Below are 21,439 nucleotides of genomic sequence, written 5' to 3'. Positions count from 1 at the left end.
TGTGGTTAGTGACACTGAACCAATGTGATTCTCCGAGGCCATACTCCACAAACTGCTTCCAGGAAAGAAAATTGTGGGAATGATATACCTTGTCTCAGTACATAATAAAGTTGATTCAAAATTTTTGGAGAAGCCTGTCAACTTATGCTTGACTGATCATGTTCTATTAAGTAATTAAATTCTAGTACATAGTTGTTTATTCATATTGTTGCACCATCAATTTCCCTCAATAAAATATCTCTAAACCTAAATATAGGTTGCTGATTGCATAACTAGTTGGCAGTCTCTATAACCATAGCCACTGTTCTGCTGAAGAGGCAGCAAACTGCAATACTGTAACTGGCTCTCAAATTCCAAGCAATGCAGGGATTGAAGCCAGATGAGTTTACCAGCAAATACATCCCAAAATGAGTGAGACAAAGGCAGTTGGTTCAGAAACAATGCAAAGGCAGGGTGGGGTTTGTCAATTTACTCAGTCACTTTCAGCAATTGGCAAATGATTTGTTTTCGTTCTGTTCTGTGTCATAGGTATGTTTGTAAAGAGATATTAGCCATGTGGATTGTCTTTAGGTAGGTTATGACCCTATTTTGAGAATTCAGCTCAAATACTGCAGGATGTGCTGCAGAAATTAGTTTATATAAGCTTATATAATGCATAATTTCACATGTAATCAAGATCTGATATGAGACTACCAGCTCTATAATTATCTCCCAAACCTGTCAAGCCAGATATTTAATATCAGTGAAAATGAAAATACGTTAAAGACATTCTATTGAAAATGTTTTTTTCTGCAGAAAATCAACATATTTCCAATTTAAGAGTTCTATTTTCTGTTTAGAAATGATAATTAATTGACTAGTGTACCATGTATAAAAGTTTAATTTAATTCCCTTATAGAAATAATTGCAGAAACGTGGTAATAGAGCCATGTTATTGTTTCATTTGCCGAGTAATCATTAATAGGGTATTGTTGATCACATAATTTAGTATTTTCACATACTTAGTTATCAATGTAGCCTTGTTCTTCTTTTGCTTTGCAAAATTTATCAAATAAAATAATTCTATCCAAATAGTCAATACTTAAGTCGCAAAAAGATTTCCAATCTTCTCAATTCGAGTCAGAAGCTTAAAATCTAGCTTTAATAAAATTCATTATGCTGTATAAAGGCACATGCAATTAACTTTCTCTTTTCGTCAGATGAAAAAGGTTACTCATTTGATTGACAGCAAAACTCCCATCAATTTGTTCTCTGGCACTGGCGATCAGGCGAATACGTCATCGCTGCCAGGAACTCAGATGATTTCGCAGTTGAGGTGATTACAGAAACCTTTCGTTCCTCCCTCCGTTCGAGTTCCTTTTCAAAAGCGCGAGTGTATGCGTCTTCCTGCAACTTGTTGAGGGAGGGAGCAGGCACAAAGGAACAGCCGCGGGGGCGGGTCCAATGCTCGGCACCTCTCAACCAACCTTGGTCCCGCCTCTTCCCTTCGCCGATTGGTTATCATTCTACGTCATACTTCGTGGGAGGATGCAGATACTTGCTCTCAAGCGGTCGGTTCGACTGTCAATCAAGGCGAGCAGGCTAGGTTGTGAGTGAAGTTTGTAAAGGGGGGAGGGAAACTGCGTCAAAAATATTCATTGAAACCTGTGATTCAACGGTTTTCCAGGAATTTTTTGGAGACGAAAAGGATCAATTGTGTGACAAAATATTAGCTGGTCGGCGAGTGGACCGAGGCAAAGATGTTTCAGCCCTAGTGCGAGGTGTCAGAAAGTTGGGATTGACAGGCTGGAAACTTTTGTTGCTCTTGTCGGGAGCTACCGGTAGGTGCTGGTACAGGCCTGAGACCTGATGTTCCCTTATCACCACTAAAGGTGGTTCTGGAAGGGGTATGAGGTGATAATTGCATGAGAAATATAAATTATTTTCTGAGGATTTATTTATATTTTGATACTTGGAATTTGACATACAGAAAACTCTAACACCCCCTCCCCAATCGCAATTAATCATGTTCAAATCAGCTATTTTATGTACAAACGATAGACTACTGGTTTCTGAAAATCGCTGCACTTTGATTATGGATAACACTAACTGAAATGTTTTCATTCGGCCATCGGTTACAGGAAGAGTAATGGCTATTTTTATGTGAAAGGAAGTTCGTTTATGCGAGCTGCAGTTTATCATTTATAGCTTAGTTCTGTTGGACTAACTTTTTGGTGAATAATAGCTTTTTTAAAAAATACAAATGTATCATAATACAGAGGAGCGCAATTAAATGTAAATTCTGTTTGTCTCCAGGAAGTAGCTTCTGATGCTTGGAGCAGGTTGTGGAGGGCTAATCTGGAATTTGTTGGAGGCCTTATGCATTCTAAATCAACACAATTGTATTCCTGTTCAGTAGATTACTTGCCTTCACTATATTATGTAAAATATTTTTAGATTTGCAAATCCAATTTGGGCTATTTTTTGAATTATTTTAGATATGAAAAGAAACCCCAGAGGTAGTTTACTTCCGTGATGAAGGTCGGCTATCTTAACTGCATAGTAAATGCTGCAGAATTTCAGAGAATCCAGTGTGTTGTGAAAGTGCATGTTTGATCTTCAGTTTATTGGTCTGTTTTTAATCTATTACATATAAATATTTCAGTAATGTTTGTGTGTGTTAAAAGTTATACAGAAAGGATGGAACTGTTTTGGCATTTGTGCGCTTTCATGATAGAAACAGCTGCTTCAACAAGTGTTGGCATTTTAATGTAGAAATAACCTATTTTGATCGTGTGATCTGGAGATTTAACTGGAAGTAATCAAAGATGAATTAGTTTTGTAACTTCATGGTTAAACAAATCTACGATTTTACTAACCTTAACCCTTGGTTGTGTTTTCCATACTGTTTTTATTTATGTACGGTGCCATCTAACCAAAGAGTGTTATACACAGCTGACTGAAAATGGCTTCTCACAAAATAACTCAGTTATTAAAGTTAGGAAATGTTAATTATTTGAATATCAAGCAAAATTCTACTGTGTTTCATGTGCATCTGAGAAATTTATTAGCATTATAATCCCTCAATGATTTTGATCAAAAAAAAGCAGTACTTTGCCTGTGTCCATCTTGCAGAATAACTGATGAAACACTTGCTGCAGTTCGTTAAAGGGATTTTGTGCATAAATGAGCTGGTTTAAAAAAATCCTTACTACTTAATGCTTTGAAAATGACACTTTTTTGTCAGTTTTTTTTGCTTTTCAGTTGATTTAGATGTCTTTGGAATTTCCAAGATCTTTAGTGATTTCCCCTTAATCTAAGCCATTACATTTCCCACCTCCCTCTCTTCCCCCTGCCAATCAATTTTCATTCCTGTTATCTGATTCCCTGTTAATCATTTTGTTTTTCAGTATTAGAGTACCGAAAAGATATCCTGTCTCTCGAGAAAGCCGTGGAGAGAAGATCATTTTGATTAGTCATTTGAGGAGATCAAGTGAAGTAACATTTCTTTAAATCAGTGAGTAATTTTTCTCCATCTCCATTTCACATGGGGTTGGTTCTGTTCTTAAAAATGATTATTACATGTGGGCCCAAACTATTACAATGATGCACCCTCCACCACCACGTTTCTGTTGTTAACTTTTGTATTAAATCTATTGCTAATAGATGAACAGGTTTGTATGGTATTCTCATGCTAATTAATCTCAGAGCAGCAAACTCAGTTTGGAAGAAGTATCACATGTCAGTCAGAGGAAGTGCAATTCAGAATTTGACATTTCAAACAAGCTATCTGGGCAATGCAAGTTGAATATAATTTCATTTAGTCCACAGTTGAAGGTGAATATTGTAAAATGATTTTGAAACTAAAACAAAAAAACATGAAGTGTAGTATTTTGCTTCAGTTTACAAGAATGAGGAAGGATATTCTGATTTTAGCAGTCGTTTGCTGGTAGTGCCACAAGTTCACTTTCTCGTGAGCAGGAATACCACAGCATTCCCCGTTCATCAAATTGCAAAAAGTCCTGGGAATTTGAGTATATTACATGTTTCTTCATAACACTTTAGCTAAAGTGAGATGCATTGCCCAAAATGATTTTAAAAATCTGCAGCTAGTTCATTAAAGATAGTGTATCAAATGGTATTTGTTGATTTCATATTGAACTTGTAAAATAAGGTGGTTATGGCTCTAGAATAGACATTTTGCTGCTTCAATTTTACCATCAAAACTCAAGAAATCAGCAGATGTTGAAAATTTGAAATTAAAATGAAATGTTCTGGAAATACTCAGCAGATCATGCAGCATGTGTGAGGAGACAAACAGAGCTGGCAGAAATAGTGATGCTGGCTGAAGGAAGGTGTGAAGGCTGGTGAATTTCAGCTCCATTATTTAGATGAGACAACTAGAAAAGTAGTGGGGGTACAACACTAGAATGATGAAATATGAAACATTGCAGTTGCTGGAAATCTGAAATATGTGAATGCTAAGCAGATTGGTAGTATGGTGGAGAGGAGACAAAAATTGTGACATATACAGGCAGTAAGCCTTTCATCAGAACAAGCCATTCTGCTCCCAACTGTTATAGCTCACTGGACTTAATCTCAACAATTTTAACAGCCCTTCAGCATTTGTCACTTGTTCTGTTCTCTTCCCTATCACAGACTGCTCTATTTATGAAATGTTAAACTTACTCGATTTCTAACTATTTTCTTGGTTTTGATGAAAGATCTTTGACCATGGTTTTCAGTCGGGCGCCGGGCGCTCAGAGAGATTTGGCGGGGGGGCGGGCACTTGGCCAGGGAACTTGGTCGAGTGGACGGCAACTTGGGCCGGCTCCCCCACTGGACTTAGTCTGGTGAGGAGGGTGTGAGAACACCCAGCAGGACTTAAAAAAAACAACAACTAGACCTGACAAAGGGTGGATGAGCTCCTTGTGAGCCAACGGCCGTCTTCTGTGGAAGAGATTAAAGCCTCACCATGTACCTTCGAATCGTATGCTATGCCCCTAGTTAAAAGAGACATGATGAACTTGGGTGCTGCACCGTGTGCCTGGGCCTGCCCAAGGCCTAAGGAAGGGCCAAGCTCGAAGAAGCGGCCGTGGCTGGAGGCCGACACGGCCTCGGGCTGGAGTTCGGCGGGGGCGGCGGCGGGTGGTGCCAAGGTGGCCAGTGAGAACAAACTGGAGGAGAAGCTGTACTCGGTGCTGTCGCAAGATTGAAGAAGATGGAGGTGCATAGCCGCCAACCCCGGATTCGGGACGGCACCCGCTGACTGACTGACTTTGGCCAGAAGCATTATCTCCCGTTTCCATCCTTTCAGATGTTGCCTGGCCTGCTGAGTGTTTTTAATTTGCTTTCCTTGTGCTCTTATGTCATGTATCATTCATCATTTCCACACCCTGTAATTATACTTGATTTAAAGTCCTATTTTTAAGCCATAGAATTTGAATTGGTAAACACTTTAATCCTGCTGAAATTAAGGTCTTGTATTCACTTAAGTTGCTTCACTTGTATTCACTTGTATTTGCTTCAGTTTTAAATAATTTTTGGAAAGGTAGCGTTTGCTGCAGGTACCTTTTAAGGGGAGTGGTGTGGGGACGAGTTCATACGATCATATTCGGATCTTATAAACTAGTAAGTAACTAATCAGTTCCCTTGGATACGCTAGTGGCATGATCAAGTTTTGTGAATGTTAATGGCATCTTGTATTGGGGTGTGGTGTGGGTGCAGGTGAGTGAAGGAGGGAAACAAATGTGGTAACTAGAGTCATTCCGTGCTTTGAAATGTAAATGGACAATACAGTTTAACATTCCCTCAGTTCTAATCAACAAGCTCGAAAACCTAGGTTTCTGCAACTGGATCCTTAACTTCCTCATCGGGAGACCACAGTCACTACGGATTGGAAATAACATCTCGCTGACAATCAACACGTGCATAACCCACTCCTCTACTCTCTCTACACCCGTGGCTGTGTGGCTAGGTACTGCTTAAACACCATCTATAAATTTGCTGAAGCCACAACTGTATTGGGCAGAATTTCAGATGGTGATGAGGAGGTGTACAGGAGTGAGACAGATTAGCTGGTTGAGTGATGTTGCAGCAATAACCTTGCCTTCAACATCATTCAGACTAAGGAATTGATTGTAGACTTCAGGAAGGGGAAGTCAAAGGAAAACACACCAGTCCTTATCAAGGGATCAGCACTGGAAGGGGTGAGTAGTTTCAAGTTCCTGGGTGTCAACATCATATTGGGCCCAACATATTGATGGAATTAGAAAGAAGCACAACAGAGGCTATATTTTATTTGGAGTTTGAGGAGACTTGGTATGACTCCAAAGACTCTTGCAAATTTCTACAGATATACTGCAGAGATCATTCCTTATTGGTTGTATCACTGTCTGGTATGGAGAGGCCTCTGCAGAGGATTGGAAAAAGCTGTAGAAAGTTGTAAACTCAACCAGCTCTATCATGGACACTAGCCTCCACAGCATCAAGGACACCTTCAATAGGCGATTCCTCAAAAAGACGGCATCCATCATTAAGGACCCCTGCCACCCAGGACATGTCCTCTTTTCATTACTACAATTAACAAGGAGGTACAAGAGCTTGAAGAGACAAACTCACTGCTTCAGGAACAGCTTCTTTCCCTGTGCCATCAGATTTCTGAATGGACAATGAGCACTACCTCAATTTTTTTTGCTCTCTTTTTGCACTACTTATTTAATTTAATATATATATATATATATATATATATATAATATTTTAGTTATATTATGTCTTGCAATGTACCGTTGCTGCAAAACAACAAATTTCACGATGCTCACCAGTGATATTAAACTTGATTCTGAGTTTTGCATTGTCATTACTCTTGTGGAATGAAAAGATTTCATAATCATTTAAAAATAAACAGCACGTAATTTAACTTCATCCTTTTGAGGTTTTTAATCACACTACTTAACTAGAGTAATATTGAGCAAAAGGTTGATAGCAGCAGAGATTTGTTTTAAAGAATTGTGTTATTTTATGCTGTATTGGGCAGAATTTCAGATGGTGATGAGGAGGTGTACAGGAGTGAGACAGATTAGCTGGTTGAGTGATGTTGCAGCAGCAACCTTGTCTTGAACATCATTCAGACTAAGGAATTGATTGTAGACTTCAGGAAGGGGAAGTCAAAGGAAAACACACCAGTCCTTATCAAGGGATCAGATTAGATAGCTTCTCTGCAGAAAGACAAATAAGATTGATCCTAAATTTCTCTTTTTCTTTTCACTCAGCCACTGATCCAAAAATAATTAGAATATAGCACTTCTTGAAGTAGGTTATAAGGTTGGCACAACATCGTGTGTATTGGTCTATGTTCAAAAACAATTCTATGAGTTCTAAAAATGACTTGTTCAGCTATTAAACATCTTGCTCCATGAAGTGATTTTTGCGTCTAAATCCCCGACTCAGAATCAAGGATAATTTGTACTCTAGTTTTGTGGATTCTGAGGTGGCTAACTAGGCCAATGTGGAAATCACATTCTCTTCCACAAATGGGGCAGAAGATGCCGTCAAGTGAGTGGCTTGTGAGGTAATGTTCCTTCCACTGTTCAGGGGCTTTACCCAGATTATAGCACGAATTGCAGATATTAAGGAGATCCATTAGACATCAACACGAGGTTCTGCAGATTTTGAAAATCTTGAGTATCACAGAAATGCTAGAGGAACTCAACAAATCAGGCAGCATCTATGGAGGGGAATAAACAGTTGGAACTGGAAGGAAGGGGAAGGGGACAGAAACCAGAATAAGAAAGTGGCATAATTACAAAATCTGCAACTCCAAAAATCAGTGCACAAAAAATAGCCTTACCATCAACCAACTCACTGGCAATGTCATTAAAACTAGCACAGTAACAAACCCAGTTGCAATTAAAATTATTTGGAGATCGTGTTACTGATCCAATTATACATCATATTATAAACCTTACCTTCTATACCACTGGATTGTTCAGTTTTTGATCTTTCTATCTTGTGATTACTGACTGCTTAAACTTAATTCTACACCCTTTAGAGAATAAGAGAAAAGTAGGATTGATTTCAATGTATTTTGTAAATCTGGTGCTTTATTTTACCTAGTTATTCTGTAGTCTATTGATATATGGGGGGAAAGGTCTTGTGCTTTATGTATCTGGTCATGGAAATGGGGGGGGGTGAAGAGTGAACTGTTTAGATATTCACCATTGTATTGGGCATAGAATTAATTGCAAGAGATTAGAGTTGAACTTTCAAATTGAGTGGCCCACATGACCCTTTGGTAGAGAGTCAAGTATGAAAGAATATGGTTACACACAATACAAGTTTCGTTATGACAATCAAAAACTATAGGTGCTGGAAATATGAAAAAAGCAAAACACTTAAAGCATTCAGCATTTCAGGCAGCATCTGTGGTAAATGTTAATGTTTCAGGTTGAAGACTATTTGTGAAAACTGGAAAAGACAGAAAAAAGTGTGTTAAATTGCAGAGAGGGTGGTGATAAGATCTCATTAGATCAACCAGTAAACTTGGAGAACCTTTCTAAATGTATACCAGTAAAGCATTAATTATATTCTTAAAGATGTGATTACAGAGGAGAATTAAATTGCCGATTATTAACACAACGCTGCCTGTTTAGGTGTATAGCATTGATTGCAATTTGCAACTATATTTGCACATATTTGGCTGTTGATGCTAAATATGAACTTTGCCCTATTTGCAGTTTTTCTAAATGTGGAAATGATTCTATTGACACCTGTTTTTTTTTGTACTGTTTTATTAAAATTAAAATAAAATACAATAGCTAAGTCATTTGTTTTGCCTTCCATGGCACTGAAAGATTGAGTTTTTCCCCCCTTGAAATTCAAATGTCTTCCTGAAGTAATTTGGAGAAAGTTAAGTAGGAAAAGAGGGTGAGTTTTGAAAGTTTCACTTTATTCTCAGTGGATTTCCTTTAATACCCCATAAAATTTGTACTTGGATTAATGTAAGGTAGCAAATAGATGGTTCTTCATGGCCTCTTCAGGAGCACCATTATAAGCTCTTGGAGATTAAAACTACTGCCATTTGCATGGTGTCTGTCAAGGCATAGAGTTGTGCAGCTTGTAAGCAGGTCCTTTGATCTAATTTGTCTAAACTGATCAAGATGCCTTACTGAGCTAATCCCGTATGTCTTCATTTGGCTCTTGCCCCTCCAAACTTTCCTTGTCCATGTTCTCACAGACCAGAATATTGAGTTAACGAGTTTAATAATTTGAAGCTGGAGGGGTGAAGAGAATGTGTATTGAAACTGATTTCATGTTTCCTGATGTTGTTAAGAAGGTGGATGTGAATGCGAAATTGAAGGGGGCTGAAGAAAAGTTGTTGAGGAGCACCAGTAATAAAGAAGCAATTTCTGGTGATTTCCCACCGCCGGTAGATGACTTTATGGATGAGAATGGAACCAAAGTATTCCTGAACAGTTAGAGTAGGGGTCCCCAACCTGGGGTCCACAAACCTCTCAGTTAATGGTAAGCTTCCATGGCATAAAAAAGGTTGGGAACCCCTGAACTTAGAAGTTTTAGAGGATGGGGTGGTTATTGTGTCAAGCTGCAGATGACCCAAAAGGCAAGGAAAGTGAAAACAGTTTTGTCATTGTGATTTTGAGAAGGATGCTTTTGGTACTGTGATGGTGTTAACCAGAATGGTTTGAACAAAGTTGATTAACTTTTTAAATTTTTTTTAAGGATAAAATAATTATGGCCAAGTCAAATTTTCTTATGAAAGATAATTTTTCTAGACATAGCAGCAGGTTTGTTTTCACTGCTGTTGTGGAATAACTGTGTATACTGGTGCTCTGCTAAAGGGCATTGATCCATTTTAGCACTCTTACCCTGGGGGAAAATACTTCTTTTATATAGTTTATTTTTAACAAAACAAACATAATTAAAACCTATCAGCTTTATGCTGTTGTTTGCAAATGCAGTGCATAAACTTATTTTCATTACTTTTTTTTTCACCTTCACCTTTAAATGTGTGTGAAATGAATGACTATGGGTCAGAAGATAAAGAAAAGGGTTTGGATAGAATTTCTAGTTCTGGCAAGCCCAGAGATAGATAAAAAAGGAAACCAAGCAAAGAATGAGGCCCTATCAAGCCAAAGGCCATTGATTTCTTTTGGTATATAGAATGTCTTGGATTATCTGCACAGATTTCTAAATTTGTGTTTAAGGAAGTGCTCCCAGTTCCCAAATAATTATTACATGTGACTTGTTTTCTTGTGGGGGGGGCGCGTGTGTGTGTGTGTTCAAAGGTTTTACCATAGCCTAGGGCATCTCAGGTTGAAGCATCCAAAGCCCCTTTGACGATTGTCTGTATCTAGTACCTTTTTGGAATGCAAAGTATAATGTAGGCCGTGAAATTATGAAATATAAAGAACATTTTGGAAATAACTGAGTTGTGCATGTTCTGTGGAGAAGCATATCTTTTGAGTTGATGACCTTAATCACTCTTAAACACTTCATTCAACAAAATCTACAAATATGAAGCTGATTCTCTCCACTTACCTTCGTATATTTATATGCTTCCTTCATTGGTGTGGGTCTTGTTACATTTAATTTTCTATTTCATTATATCAAAATGCAATCTAGTCCTGACGAAGGGTCTCGGCCTGAAACGTCAACTGCACCTCTTCCTACAGATGCTGCTTGGCCTGCTGCGTTCACCAGCAACTTTGATGTGTGTTGCTGACATTTTTAGTACTCATTTCGTAAACACCATAGCAAATTCATACCTCCTACCTCTGTCTTCAGTTCAATTGCTTCCTTTTTTTTGTCCTAACCCTGTTTTCCTCTCCTCACCTGCACTCCTAAAGTTTAATGTCTAAACTTGCATTCCTCTCTGTAATTACAGAAGTAAAACAAAATATGTTGATCACTGTTGGCAATGTCTAGTCCCGCGGTAAATAAAGGAAAATCTTTGCATCTGTGTTTTTGCTAATGTTGAATTGTTAAATGGATGAAAGTTTTCAAATTTATACATTTTCACCCTATTATATTTGTCTTTTTTTCTGTGAAATTCTGTTCTCTCTCACATAGTTTGCATTTGTAAGTACTGATTTCTTGTAGAGTTACAGCTTAGTTTGTTTTTATTTCTCCATTTAGTTCAACTGATTGCATAGTGTCAGCAAAAGTAATGTATAGAAACGCTCCAAGAGTTGTTGCACAATGTTGCCTTTGGGTTGCTTGTGTGTCTCATCTTCTGAGATTAAAAATAGGGAAATAACTTAGAAATGTGTTGCCACAATGCCAGTTGGAGTAGGCCGACTGCTTTTTGTCTGCTTTCATGTGAACCATGGACATCTATTCTCTTTCAATTTGACAATCATGTTTGTAGATTGCCAGCTTGGTTATGGGTTTGTTTTTAAAGTAGTAAAATCAGCCCAAATTTTTTTTTTCTCTCTTTCCCCCACTCCCTTCCATTTCTCCATACATCAGATGCTGGCGTATTGATTAAGATCTGTGAAAATTCTCTGAATGTGCTTGCTTAAGGCTTAACTGTCATGGATCTGGGTTGGTAGTGTAACTAATTCTGATGCAGTTCATGGGAAGGTGGCTAGAAACTGCAAGCCTTAAGGCTTGTCTGTCCTTGCACACACAAAAAAACACTTGTTGATCAGCAGATAACAGGAGTGGCAAAGGAACCAGCACTTCAGTCTTATGTCTGTACCTTTGCTGGAGGCACCAATTTATGTTTTTCAATTTCAATCAATTTGTCTTTGATCAATTGTTCCAGCTGTGCTTGCGTTTAAAATTGTCACTGACAATTGGTCACTTTCTCTGTAGACTCTAAATCCAATCTTGTTCATGCATAATATGAAATAGTTTTGAGTAGAATTTTCAGATGTGAATTTTCATTTCTTAACTTGTGCTTCAGCACAAGTGAAAATAACAATGATAACATTGTAAGTTTGTCTGCATATGTTAATTTTGGTAAATGCTTTTATCTTGTAGAAATTAAAATTTAAGGTGTGAAATACTGTTTTAAAAAGATGTGTTGGTGATTTTGGGGAAAGGGAGTAAGAGTACATGAATAACTGGTTGTGATGTGTACAGTAGTCTGTTAACTCAGGATAAGTAACTTGGAAGTCCTAGCAAGGAATAAAATTGAATTAGTATTTCTGAATTGGAGGCAAACATTAAGAAAAGTAATAAAGATTGAGATTCCAGTGAACAAAATGGGTATTTGGATTGCCCCTCTATAAGAGGAAGAAATTTGTCTCATCAATTTCCACTCTGTAACTGTTTTGTGATGCTCTGGTTTGTGGTGGAACCAGAAACTAGTAATTGACAGCGTCATGACCTATCACCTGCCTCCTTGTGAAATTTAAAAGTTGCTAGTATTCCCAATATTGCCTTATTAAAATGCAGGACGAGTGCACATTCTTAATTCAGACAAAAAATAATTGCATTGTTTGTTTTTACTCTATCCCATGTTCAACAGCTTTCAAGAAACCTCCTATGAGGGATGATTATGAATAAAGCACAGAGGTTGTGTTGTTGGAAACTATCCATGCTGGAATATTGAACTGTTAATGTACTGAATTTGGGATTTGATCATTTGGGGTACAGTGCAGAAATGGTGTAGTTACTGGAAATGCATAAATCAGAAAATGCAAAGGGCACAAATGGGTTTAATCCATATCAAGTATTATTTGGAAATTTGAAACTTAATTATGTTGAACTTCTGTGTAGTTAAAAATTTCTTCCCCTGTTTTGGACTCTATAATACTTCGGTTGTATCACATATAGTTTCATTATGCATTAGAGCATTTTGTTTATGGCTTTTATTGCAAGATGCATTGTATTTTGATGTTTGGTGACCTTGCACTTGGTCTGCTTATATAGTATGTCTTATGTGAATGTTAAATAGTTCTTCAAAAGTTTGTATGGTTTTAGAATTTCCCTTTTATTAAAAAAAAAGTCCCACTTCAAATAGTGCAATGGTATTGCTGCTTTTAGACTGTAGGTATCTTTGTCATTGGTGAATCAGAGCTGAGTAATTTTAAGGTTTTCTTCCTTTAATTCACAGAAAGTGAAGTAGGTATTGCCCTCACTGAATTACTCTTGACTTAGTTTTGTATGTCAAAATTGAAACTGAAGGTCACATCAAATTGCTCATAACAAATGAGAAAGATTGGTATTTCAATTTTGGGATTTAAAGTTGAGTTAACTGATAGAAGCCTGGCAAATTACCTTTTTAAAATGTTGTGTAATTTAATTTGGGATCTAATATATACAAGGAATCAACAAATCTCTTAATGGCACATGATGCATGAATTTGTTTGAGTTCACAATTAAAAATAAAGTGATGCAATCAGTGTGGATTGGGGCAATGTCATTGATGTCTGTTTCATGGTTGCATGTTTTCTATTGCTTTGTTGCTTTGTGGAGCAGCAGTGCAGGACATAAAATTACTCAAGTACATAAATAATGCAAAAGAGGAGTAACAAGGGTGTTCAGAAATCTGATGGCAAAGGAGAGCGTAAAATGTTGAGTGTGGTCTTCAGACTCCAATACCCGTCAATGATAGTAATGCGAAGAGGGTATGTCCCAGATGGTGAAAGTCCTTAAAGATGAATGCTGCCACCTTGAGGCGCCACCTTTTTAAGATGTCCTTGATGGAGCTGGCTGAGTCTACAATTATCTGTAGCCTCCTTCAATCCTCCACATTGGGGACTTCATACTAGGCTTTGATACAACTGGTCAGAATGCTCTTCATCGTACATCTGTAGAAGTTTGCTAGAGTCTTTGGTAACATACCAAATCTCCTCATGAAGTAGACCTGCTGGATGCCTCCTTTGTGATTGCATTAGTGTGTTGGACCTAGGATAGATCTTGATGTTGCTCAGAACTTGAAGCTGCTCACCCTTACTGCCACTGACACCTCAATTAGGGCTTGTGGGTGTTCTCCCAACTTCCCCTTTCTGAAGTCTATAATTAATTCTTTGGTCTTGCTGATGTTGTTGTGACACTACTCAACCAGCTGATCTATCTCACTCCTGTATTCCTCCTCGTTGTCAACTGGGATTCTACTAACAACAGTGGTGTCATTGACAAATGTGTTGGGTGCAGTTTGAGCTGTGCCTAACCACACAATTGTGTGTCGAGAGAGTAAAGTAGTGGGCTAAGCACACATCCTTGAGGTGCACCTGTGTCGATTACCATTGGAGGAGATGATAACAATCTATACTTGAAGTCGAGGATCTAGATGCATAGGGAGGTAAAGAGACCTAGGTTTTGAAGTTTACTAATTAGTACTGAGAGGATAATGTTTTTTTTTACCTGTAATCGATGAGTAGTAGCCTGGCATATATATTGCTTTTGTCCATGATCCCTGTAAATGGGTCAATATTCTGACTTGGCCTGTATCCCTTCTGTAGATCAAATTCTGGACAGTTCATATTGGGTATCATTGACAGTAACATTACGGTTAGCTTACTGTATTAGCATCCAGAGGCCTGGGCTATTGATAAAGGATGTATTTGAATCTCTCAAAATCAGTAAAACAAATTAAATTCAAGTAATTTAAATTCAGAATAGTTTTTTAAAGAAAGAAGCTGGTATAATGGTGATCATGAACTTACTATATTGTTTTTAAAACAGCCAGATTCACTAATTTCTTTTGAAGGAAATACACCATTTAACTAGTCTGGCTATTTGATGGATCTGGGGACACAAATCAACTCCATATTGCCTTCCAAGGTGGTTTGGTAAGCAGCTAAATTCAAAGGGTCAGTTAAAGATGGGCAGTAAGATCTGGCTTTGCTAATAACATCTGCATTCCACAAATGAATTTCTAACATTGCAAATTTCCAGGAATACTTTAATTTGACCCTAGTACATACACATTATGTATCTTTTTGTTGCATGACTATGAATTATGTGATTTTTAATGTCACCCACTGGGAAAACACAACCTGCTGTTGGTTTCATTAGCATTCTTTCTGCATTAGTGGGGGTTTTCCCCAGAACCCTACATCTTGGGTAGTAAATTATTTTAAAATGTTCACATTGCTGATTTGGGAATTTCGATTGTCTTTGGGTGTAGGTATTTTTCAAAGGACTTTAAGAAACTTATTTGCCTACTCAGAATGATGTAAATATCATGGAAAATAGCTGTAAACATACGTTAGCTGGGGAATTTACCTTTCTAACAGGAAGTTGCAGTCAATTCTGACCTATTAAGCTGTTTTGTTTTCATATGAAATTTTATAAGCATTTGTACAGCATAATAAGAACATTTCGAAAAAGCTTGTGTTTCACTGGGCAGTGTTTTATTTTAGTTTTTCATGTCAAAGTTTTACTTTGTGCTGTTTTTAGTTGGCATTTGAAACGGACATTATTTAGTTACTTGATTATCAGTTTCATCTTAGTTTAGACATGAAGTCTGCTCTCCATCCCCAACAACCAGGGGCAGAAAAGAAACGCTTTGATATCGATTTCTCAGAAGCTATGCTAGTGCCCTGCATCTGAATCTTTGCAGTCTAAATGAATTTCTGACAATGAGAATTGTGTTAAGTTACCTTATACTTTCCTGTTTTAAGGTTGTAGTTCAACTCTTCATTGGAGTCTCCTGTCCTTTGGCTAATGCTGCACGAGTTCTTTTGCATGTGTTTCTTTAAATGTATTTATCTATTTAGAGATCAGCGTTAAGCAGTCCTTTCCGGCCCAAATGAGCCACGCCACCCATGTACCCACCAATTTTAACACTAGCCTAATCACAGGGCAATTTACACTGACCAATTAACTTACTAAGCAGTACGTATTTGTACTGTGGGACAAACATTTTGCTGTAAATTTGATTTCTTCTATAGAGTCATAGAGCATTACAGCATGGATACAGGTCCTTCAGCTCAGAGTCCATGCTGACCACGATGACCAACCAGCTAGTCCCAATTTTCTGCATTTTGCCTATATCCCTCTAAGCCCTGCCTTCCCTCTCCAAGTACCTATTCAAATTATACTATTATACCTGTCTCATTCCATATTCTCACCACCCTCTATATGGGAAGAAGCTTTCCCTTTAGGTCCCTTTAAATTCTTGCCCTTTTCACCCTAAATATCTGCCCCCTACCTGAGGGAATAGGAGATTACACAGTTTTAAAATAAGGATTCATACTTGTGCATCTTGATGTATAAAAAAAATTCTCTGTTATGGATCTGACGACTGCCCTTGGTTTTGGTTTTAATTAGTTGACACATCACTGTACTTTGTGATTCACGGGTTATTTTCCTGTGGCTTTGCAAGATCAAAAGTTTTCAGACTTATTTCCTATTTATAAATAGAATGAATCTGGGTCTAGTACTATTTAACTTTTGTCACGTCATTTTGGGTATACCTTTTTATTCAGGACCAATTTTCGAATGACTACTTTAAAACCTTCTGAAGAAACTATGGAATAGTGTAGCACCATTGTGAGGATTTTTTTGTGTGGTTATGCTAGACTTCTGTCTGTGGTTTAGTAATTGCATGGGTACATTTTGTTTAGTTGTTAGCAGTTTTTCTTTCATTGTCACTAGTGCTGGAAATGAGTGAAAACGTAGGAAGTTAAATATTTAAAACAAGATGGAGAGGGTGAACTTTTTGTAGGTAATTTTTTTTATGAAGAATTGCAATTCTATAAGGTCTTCTGCAGTCTCAGGATATGCAAAAGTGTTTACAGAAAATGCATTACTTTTCAAAGTGATACTGTTGTAGGGAACAGTTCAGTCATTTTGGATGCAGTAAGTTTGTACAAGTCAGAAGAATTTTACTGAATGGAAAAATATTGGCCAAGATTAAGTGCCACATAATCATTTGTATCCATTTGAGTATATGGAGGGAACTTGAATTTAGCAAGCCTTCTGAAAATTGCCACCTCTGACATCAGTGATCCCTTAGTGAAACCAAGATATTTTTGCTTAACTTTAGAATGGCACTAAAATCCAAAACATTCTACTTTCTCAATGGCCCTTAATAGTGAGAACACTTTTCTTAAAACAAAGGTGTAAAACTAGTCTAAATGAAAAGCACAACACCAGACAGAACAAAATGCAAACAAAAAATTTGTCCTTTGAATAACTTGGGTTTCATTTTGAAATTGTAAATGGTAGGGTTTACTCTCACTACAAGAATCTGACAGAACTTAGTATTCTTGACAAATCAAAAATGTATATATTTTTGCATGTTGAAGCATACAAGACTTGTCTATTTCTACTATTAGCAATTGAAACCATTTGTGTATCTTAGAATTTTGGAAAAACTAGTGAATTATCAAATATTCTGTAGGGAATACCACACGGTATTTGAAAATTGCTGGTTTCTTTCTCAGTTACAGCATTATATTTGTTCTTTGCCTTTGAAACAGACTAGGTTGTTATCATCTCCTGCATTTTGAAAAATAAATTGTAAAGAATTATTTGTTCACTTAAAAGCTTATTTCCTGTAACCATATTGCAGAATTATTTAGTAATTTTCTGTAATGACAAAAAGCAACAAGTCATTGAACTCCACAATTACACTATCGTATCAATTTCTGACATATTTAAATCTTGATATTGAAATAACTGGAAACTAATTGTGATTAAATTATCATAAGCTTACTGCCAAAGCTCTACAGTGGACACAGTCTGACTGGCTCTCCATTCTGCTTTGGAGCATCTGAACAATAGCGAAGCGTGTCATGATGCCATTTATTATAGCTCAGCATTCAATACCATCATCCCCTCAGTATTAATTATGAATCTTCTAAACCTGGGCCTCTGTACCACCTTCTTCAGCTGGGTTGTTGACTTGCTAATCAGGAGACCAGTCAGTATGGATCTAAATGATAACATTTCCTCGCTGACAATCAACAAAGGCACATCTCAAGGATGTGTACTTGACCTACTGTCACTCTGCATCCATGACTGTGGCTAAGCTCAAATGCCACCTCTAAATTTGTGAGTGACACAATTGTCATTACTTAAATCTCCAGATGGCAATGAGGAGGCGTACAAGAGTGAGATAGATCAGCTGGCTGAGTTGTGTTACAACAACTTTGCACTCAGTGTTAGCAAGACCAAGAGAGGTCAGGGACTTCAGGAAGGGGAAGTTGGGAGAACATGCACCAATCCTCATTGAGGGTCAGTGACAGAAAGGATGTGCAGCGTCAAGTTGTTTGAGGAGATTTGGTATGTCACCAAAGACTCTTGCAAGTTTTTTATAGATGGAGAGCAAAATACTTGGTTGCATCACATTCTAATATGGAGGCTTCATTGCATAGGATAGTAAGAGGCTGCAGAAGATTGTGGACTCAACCAGCTCCATTATGGGCACAACCCTCTCCACCATTGAGGACATTTTTGAGGTGGCGCCTTAAGGCAGCATCCGTTATTAAGTAACCTTGACACCCGGGACATGCCCTCCTCATTTTTGCCATCAGGATGGATGTTCAGGAGCCTGAAGACACACAATCAGTGATTTTAGGAACAGCTTCTTCCCTTTTGCCATCAAATTTCTAGAAGGTCCATGAATCCATGAAAACTACTAATTTTTTCCTTTTCACTATTTAGCTTTGTAATTTAGATTGTTTACAACTTTGTACTGCTGCTACAAAAGAACACATTTCACATCATATGTCAGTGATAGATTTAATTCTGCTAAAGTAGTAGGAATTTTATTTGGAATACACACAACCTTTTGTGTATGAAGATGGGAAACCATCAGTTAAGTTTAACATTTCCTTAAAATGACAGTTGTTTGGAAATATACACAATATACATAGTGCCTACAGTTCTGTTTGAAGGCTTGCATCATTTCCAGGATGTTCAGTGTTTCTGCAATTCCATGTCATGGATTTTGTAAATTAAAATATATCTATGGGTTTGCAAAACTGGCTGAAGGAGATGATTGCACTATTCTAGGAAAATTGAAAATACGGGCATTAAGACGCCTTAAGCCTTAAAAGAGGTATTTCTTTGAACTGCAACTTGCATTCTGAATGTTCTGAGAGAAATGTACTTTAGGGACAGGACTTGCTGAATTTATGGGAAAACTTGTTAACTTGCCACTTGTCACCTTTTCTAACTTCTTGCGTTTATTTCAGCTTTCTATAATACCTTCATACAATGGCACAGTGGAATCAATTACAACAGTTGGATACCAGGTATCTGGAGCAACTGCACCAACTTTATAGTGACAGCTTTCCTATGGAGCTGAGGCAGTTTCTGGCAGCCTGGATTGAAACTCAGGATTGGTATGTATGACAACTGTTGAGGACTGTTAAGGGTTGAGGTTATCAAACCAAATGCGTTAAAAATATTTTAAAGATAAACACAGATCAATTGACTCTGCTGCCAATTCTTTGGTCTAGGGCCTGCTGCCTTTTGCAAGTATGCTTTTTGCCGTGATTACACACTGAGTGATTGAATATCTATTGTTATTTAAAGATTAATGTTTTTAATACTCCACTGCGGCTTCCATTAGCAAGCTTGTGTCCTGGTGCAATCACAACAACTTGGAGCTGAATGCCCTCAAAACTGCGCAGATTGCAAATTGACCTCAGGAGAAATGTCTCTTCTCAATCCTCTCATCAACAACAACTATAAAGTTAGCATGTTTCAACATTCTGATTCCTGGGCATCGTTATTTTGCATGATCTCATTGGGAGAACCATATCTCTTTCATTTAAAAGAAGGCTTGGCAGAGGATGTACTTCTTGTGGCAGTTGGTAAAATTCCATCTTCCCCAGCACATACTGGTGCAATTCTACACTGCCATCATTCAGAGCATCCTCACATCAGCCATTACTGTCTGGTTTGGTGCAACATCCTCTCACAGTGTGTGAAAACGACAGTGACCTGACAGGACAGCAGGTCATTAGCTGCAGTCTTCCATCACTGCAGAACTTGTATGTGAGCAGGACAAATCATTACGGACACTACCCACCCAGTGAACTGCCTTTTCCAAAAGCTCCCTTCTGGAAAGGAGTATTAAAACAAAAACTTCACACCATCTAAAAGCTTCTCCACTCAAGCAGTTTTTCTGATCAACTATGCTAGTTAGCCCTCCTCCACCCCCCCCCCCACCCCAGCACCTCTACCTATTACCTCAGGCACTGCATTGTAAACACTTTAAACCTCTTTTTATAATGCTGTTTACATTGTGAATACATGCTAGTATTTATGTATTTATGCACATTTTATTCCATGTCTACACTAACTTCTAAATTGTTTATATATAATTCTTTAGCAAATTCCTAATAGATGTAAATGTGTATATAGCAAATAAAGTTGATCTTTGATTTATCATTTATGCTACTAAAATGCAATCTGGGATTTTTTTTTAAATCTCTTATTCTACGTGCTTAATCATTGTGGAACTTGTTTAGAAACTCAATTTGTGTGTGCATGGTTTGGGGGGGGGTGGGGTGTAGGCTGGAACAGGGGAAGACCAAAATACTGCACAAACCAGGAGCAGTTCTGTGGAAAATCACAGGCAACACCTTTGTATCATCAAAAGCATGTGAATGTTATAGAAAGTCAAATATCTGGAAAACTCCTTTTCATGCAGTTTTGAAATTTTGCAGTATACTTTGATTTTCTTTTGCACATCTCTCAATAAATTTGTCTTGATTTTAGTTTTAGATTTCTCTGAATTTGTTTTAATTTATTTTGGTTGCTGTTATCCAGAATATTAATTTTATAATGAAGATGCCAATGTGGTGATGACGAGTTAATTTTGCCATTGAAATAACTGTTTAACATTCTAGGGCATATGCTGCCAGTAAGGAATCACATGCTACACTGGTATTCCACAATCTGTTGGGTGAGATTGACCAACAGTACAGCAGATTTTTGCAAGAATCCAATGTTTTGTATCAGCATAATCTGCGGAAGATCAAGCAGTACCTCCAGGTATTTATCTACTGTTGGTGAATGAATATGTAATTAAAGATGAGTGTGGATAGTTTCAATATAATAATAGCTGATATTCTTTGCAGTGAATAACTGATGCTGATTAGGCCTGTACTTTATGGCCTGAATAACACAGCCCATATTTAATTCCCTTAAGCATATGTTGAGCTTCAACAATGAATCCCTGCAAAGACTTGGTTAAAACTTAACAAGCTTTTTTTCCTTTAAATGTAACATAGAATGATGCCATTTGCAAGCTTCGTTGATACTTGCCTTGAATGGCTTCTATTTATGATTAATGTTATACTTTTCCAGTGTAGTAGAAGTTTGTAGAGGAAATGAAGTGTATTTGAGACAGTGATGCTAACTTTTGGTAATTAAGATTTCCAAGGTTCCTGCTTAGCATATCCAGTTGCTTTAACACTTTCATGGGGTTACACTAGTAAATTGTCAAGGTTGAAGTGGAAAGAATCTAGTAAGAGGTTCCTGATGCTGCCGTAGTTAGTCATCTGGAAATTTGTCACTTAACTTG

The 21,439-nt window shown here is 37.5% G+C and overlaps 1 protein-coding gene across 2 annotated transcripts in view; it reads left to right on the top strand.

The window, feature by feature from the left end:
- The first annotated feature begins 1,562 nt into the window (after nt 1-1,562).
- The window catches only part of stat3 (signal transducer and activator of transcription 3 (acute-phase response factor)), a 44,955-nt gene continuing 25,078 nt past the window's right edge, over nt 1,563-21,439 (top strand). Inside the window, exons 1-4 of one of the 2 annotated variants that reach the window (XM_063037778.1) lie at nt 1,563-1,820; nt 3,390-3,496; nt 19,098-19,247; nt 20,763-20,907. In XM_063037778.1, the coding sequence (XP_062893848.1) occupies nt 19,120-19,247; nt 20,763-20,907 (273 nt within the window). In that variant the 5' untranslated portion in view covers nt 1,563-1,820; nt 3,390-3,496; nt 19,098-19,119. The remainder of the gene's footprint in view (nt 1,821-3,389; nt 3,497-19,097; nt 19,248-20,762; nt 20,908-21,439) is intronic. The other variant, XM_063037779.1, reaches the window with a different exon arrangement.

The sequence above is a fragment of the Mobula hypostoma genome, chromosome X1, assembly GCF_963921235.1.
Source record: "Mobula hypostoma chromosome X1, sMobHyp1.1, whole genome shotgun sequence".
NCBI classification, from domain to species: Eukaryota; Metazoa; Chordata; class Chondrichthyes; order Myliobatiformes; family Myliobatidae; genus Mobula; species Mobula hypostoma.
The sequence above is the reverse complement of the archived record's forward strand: the minus strand, read 5'-3'. Positions and strand labels throughout refer to the sequence as shown.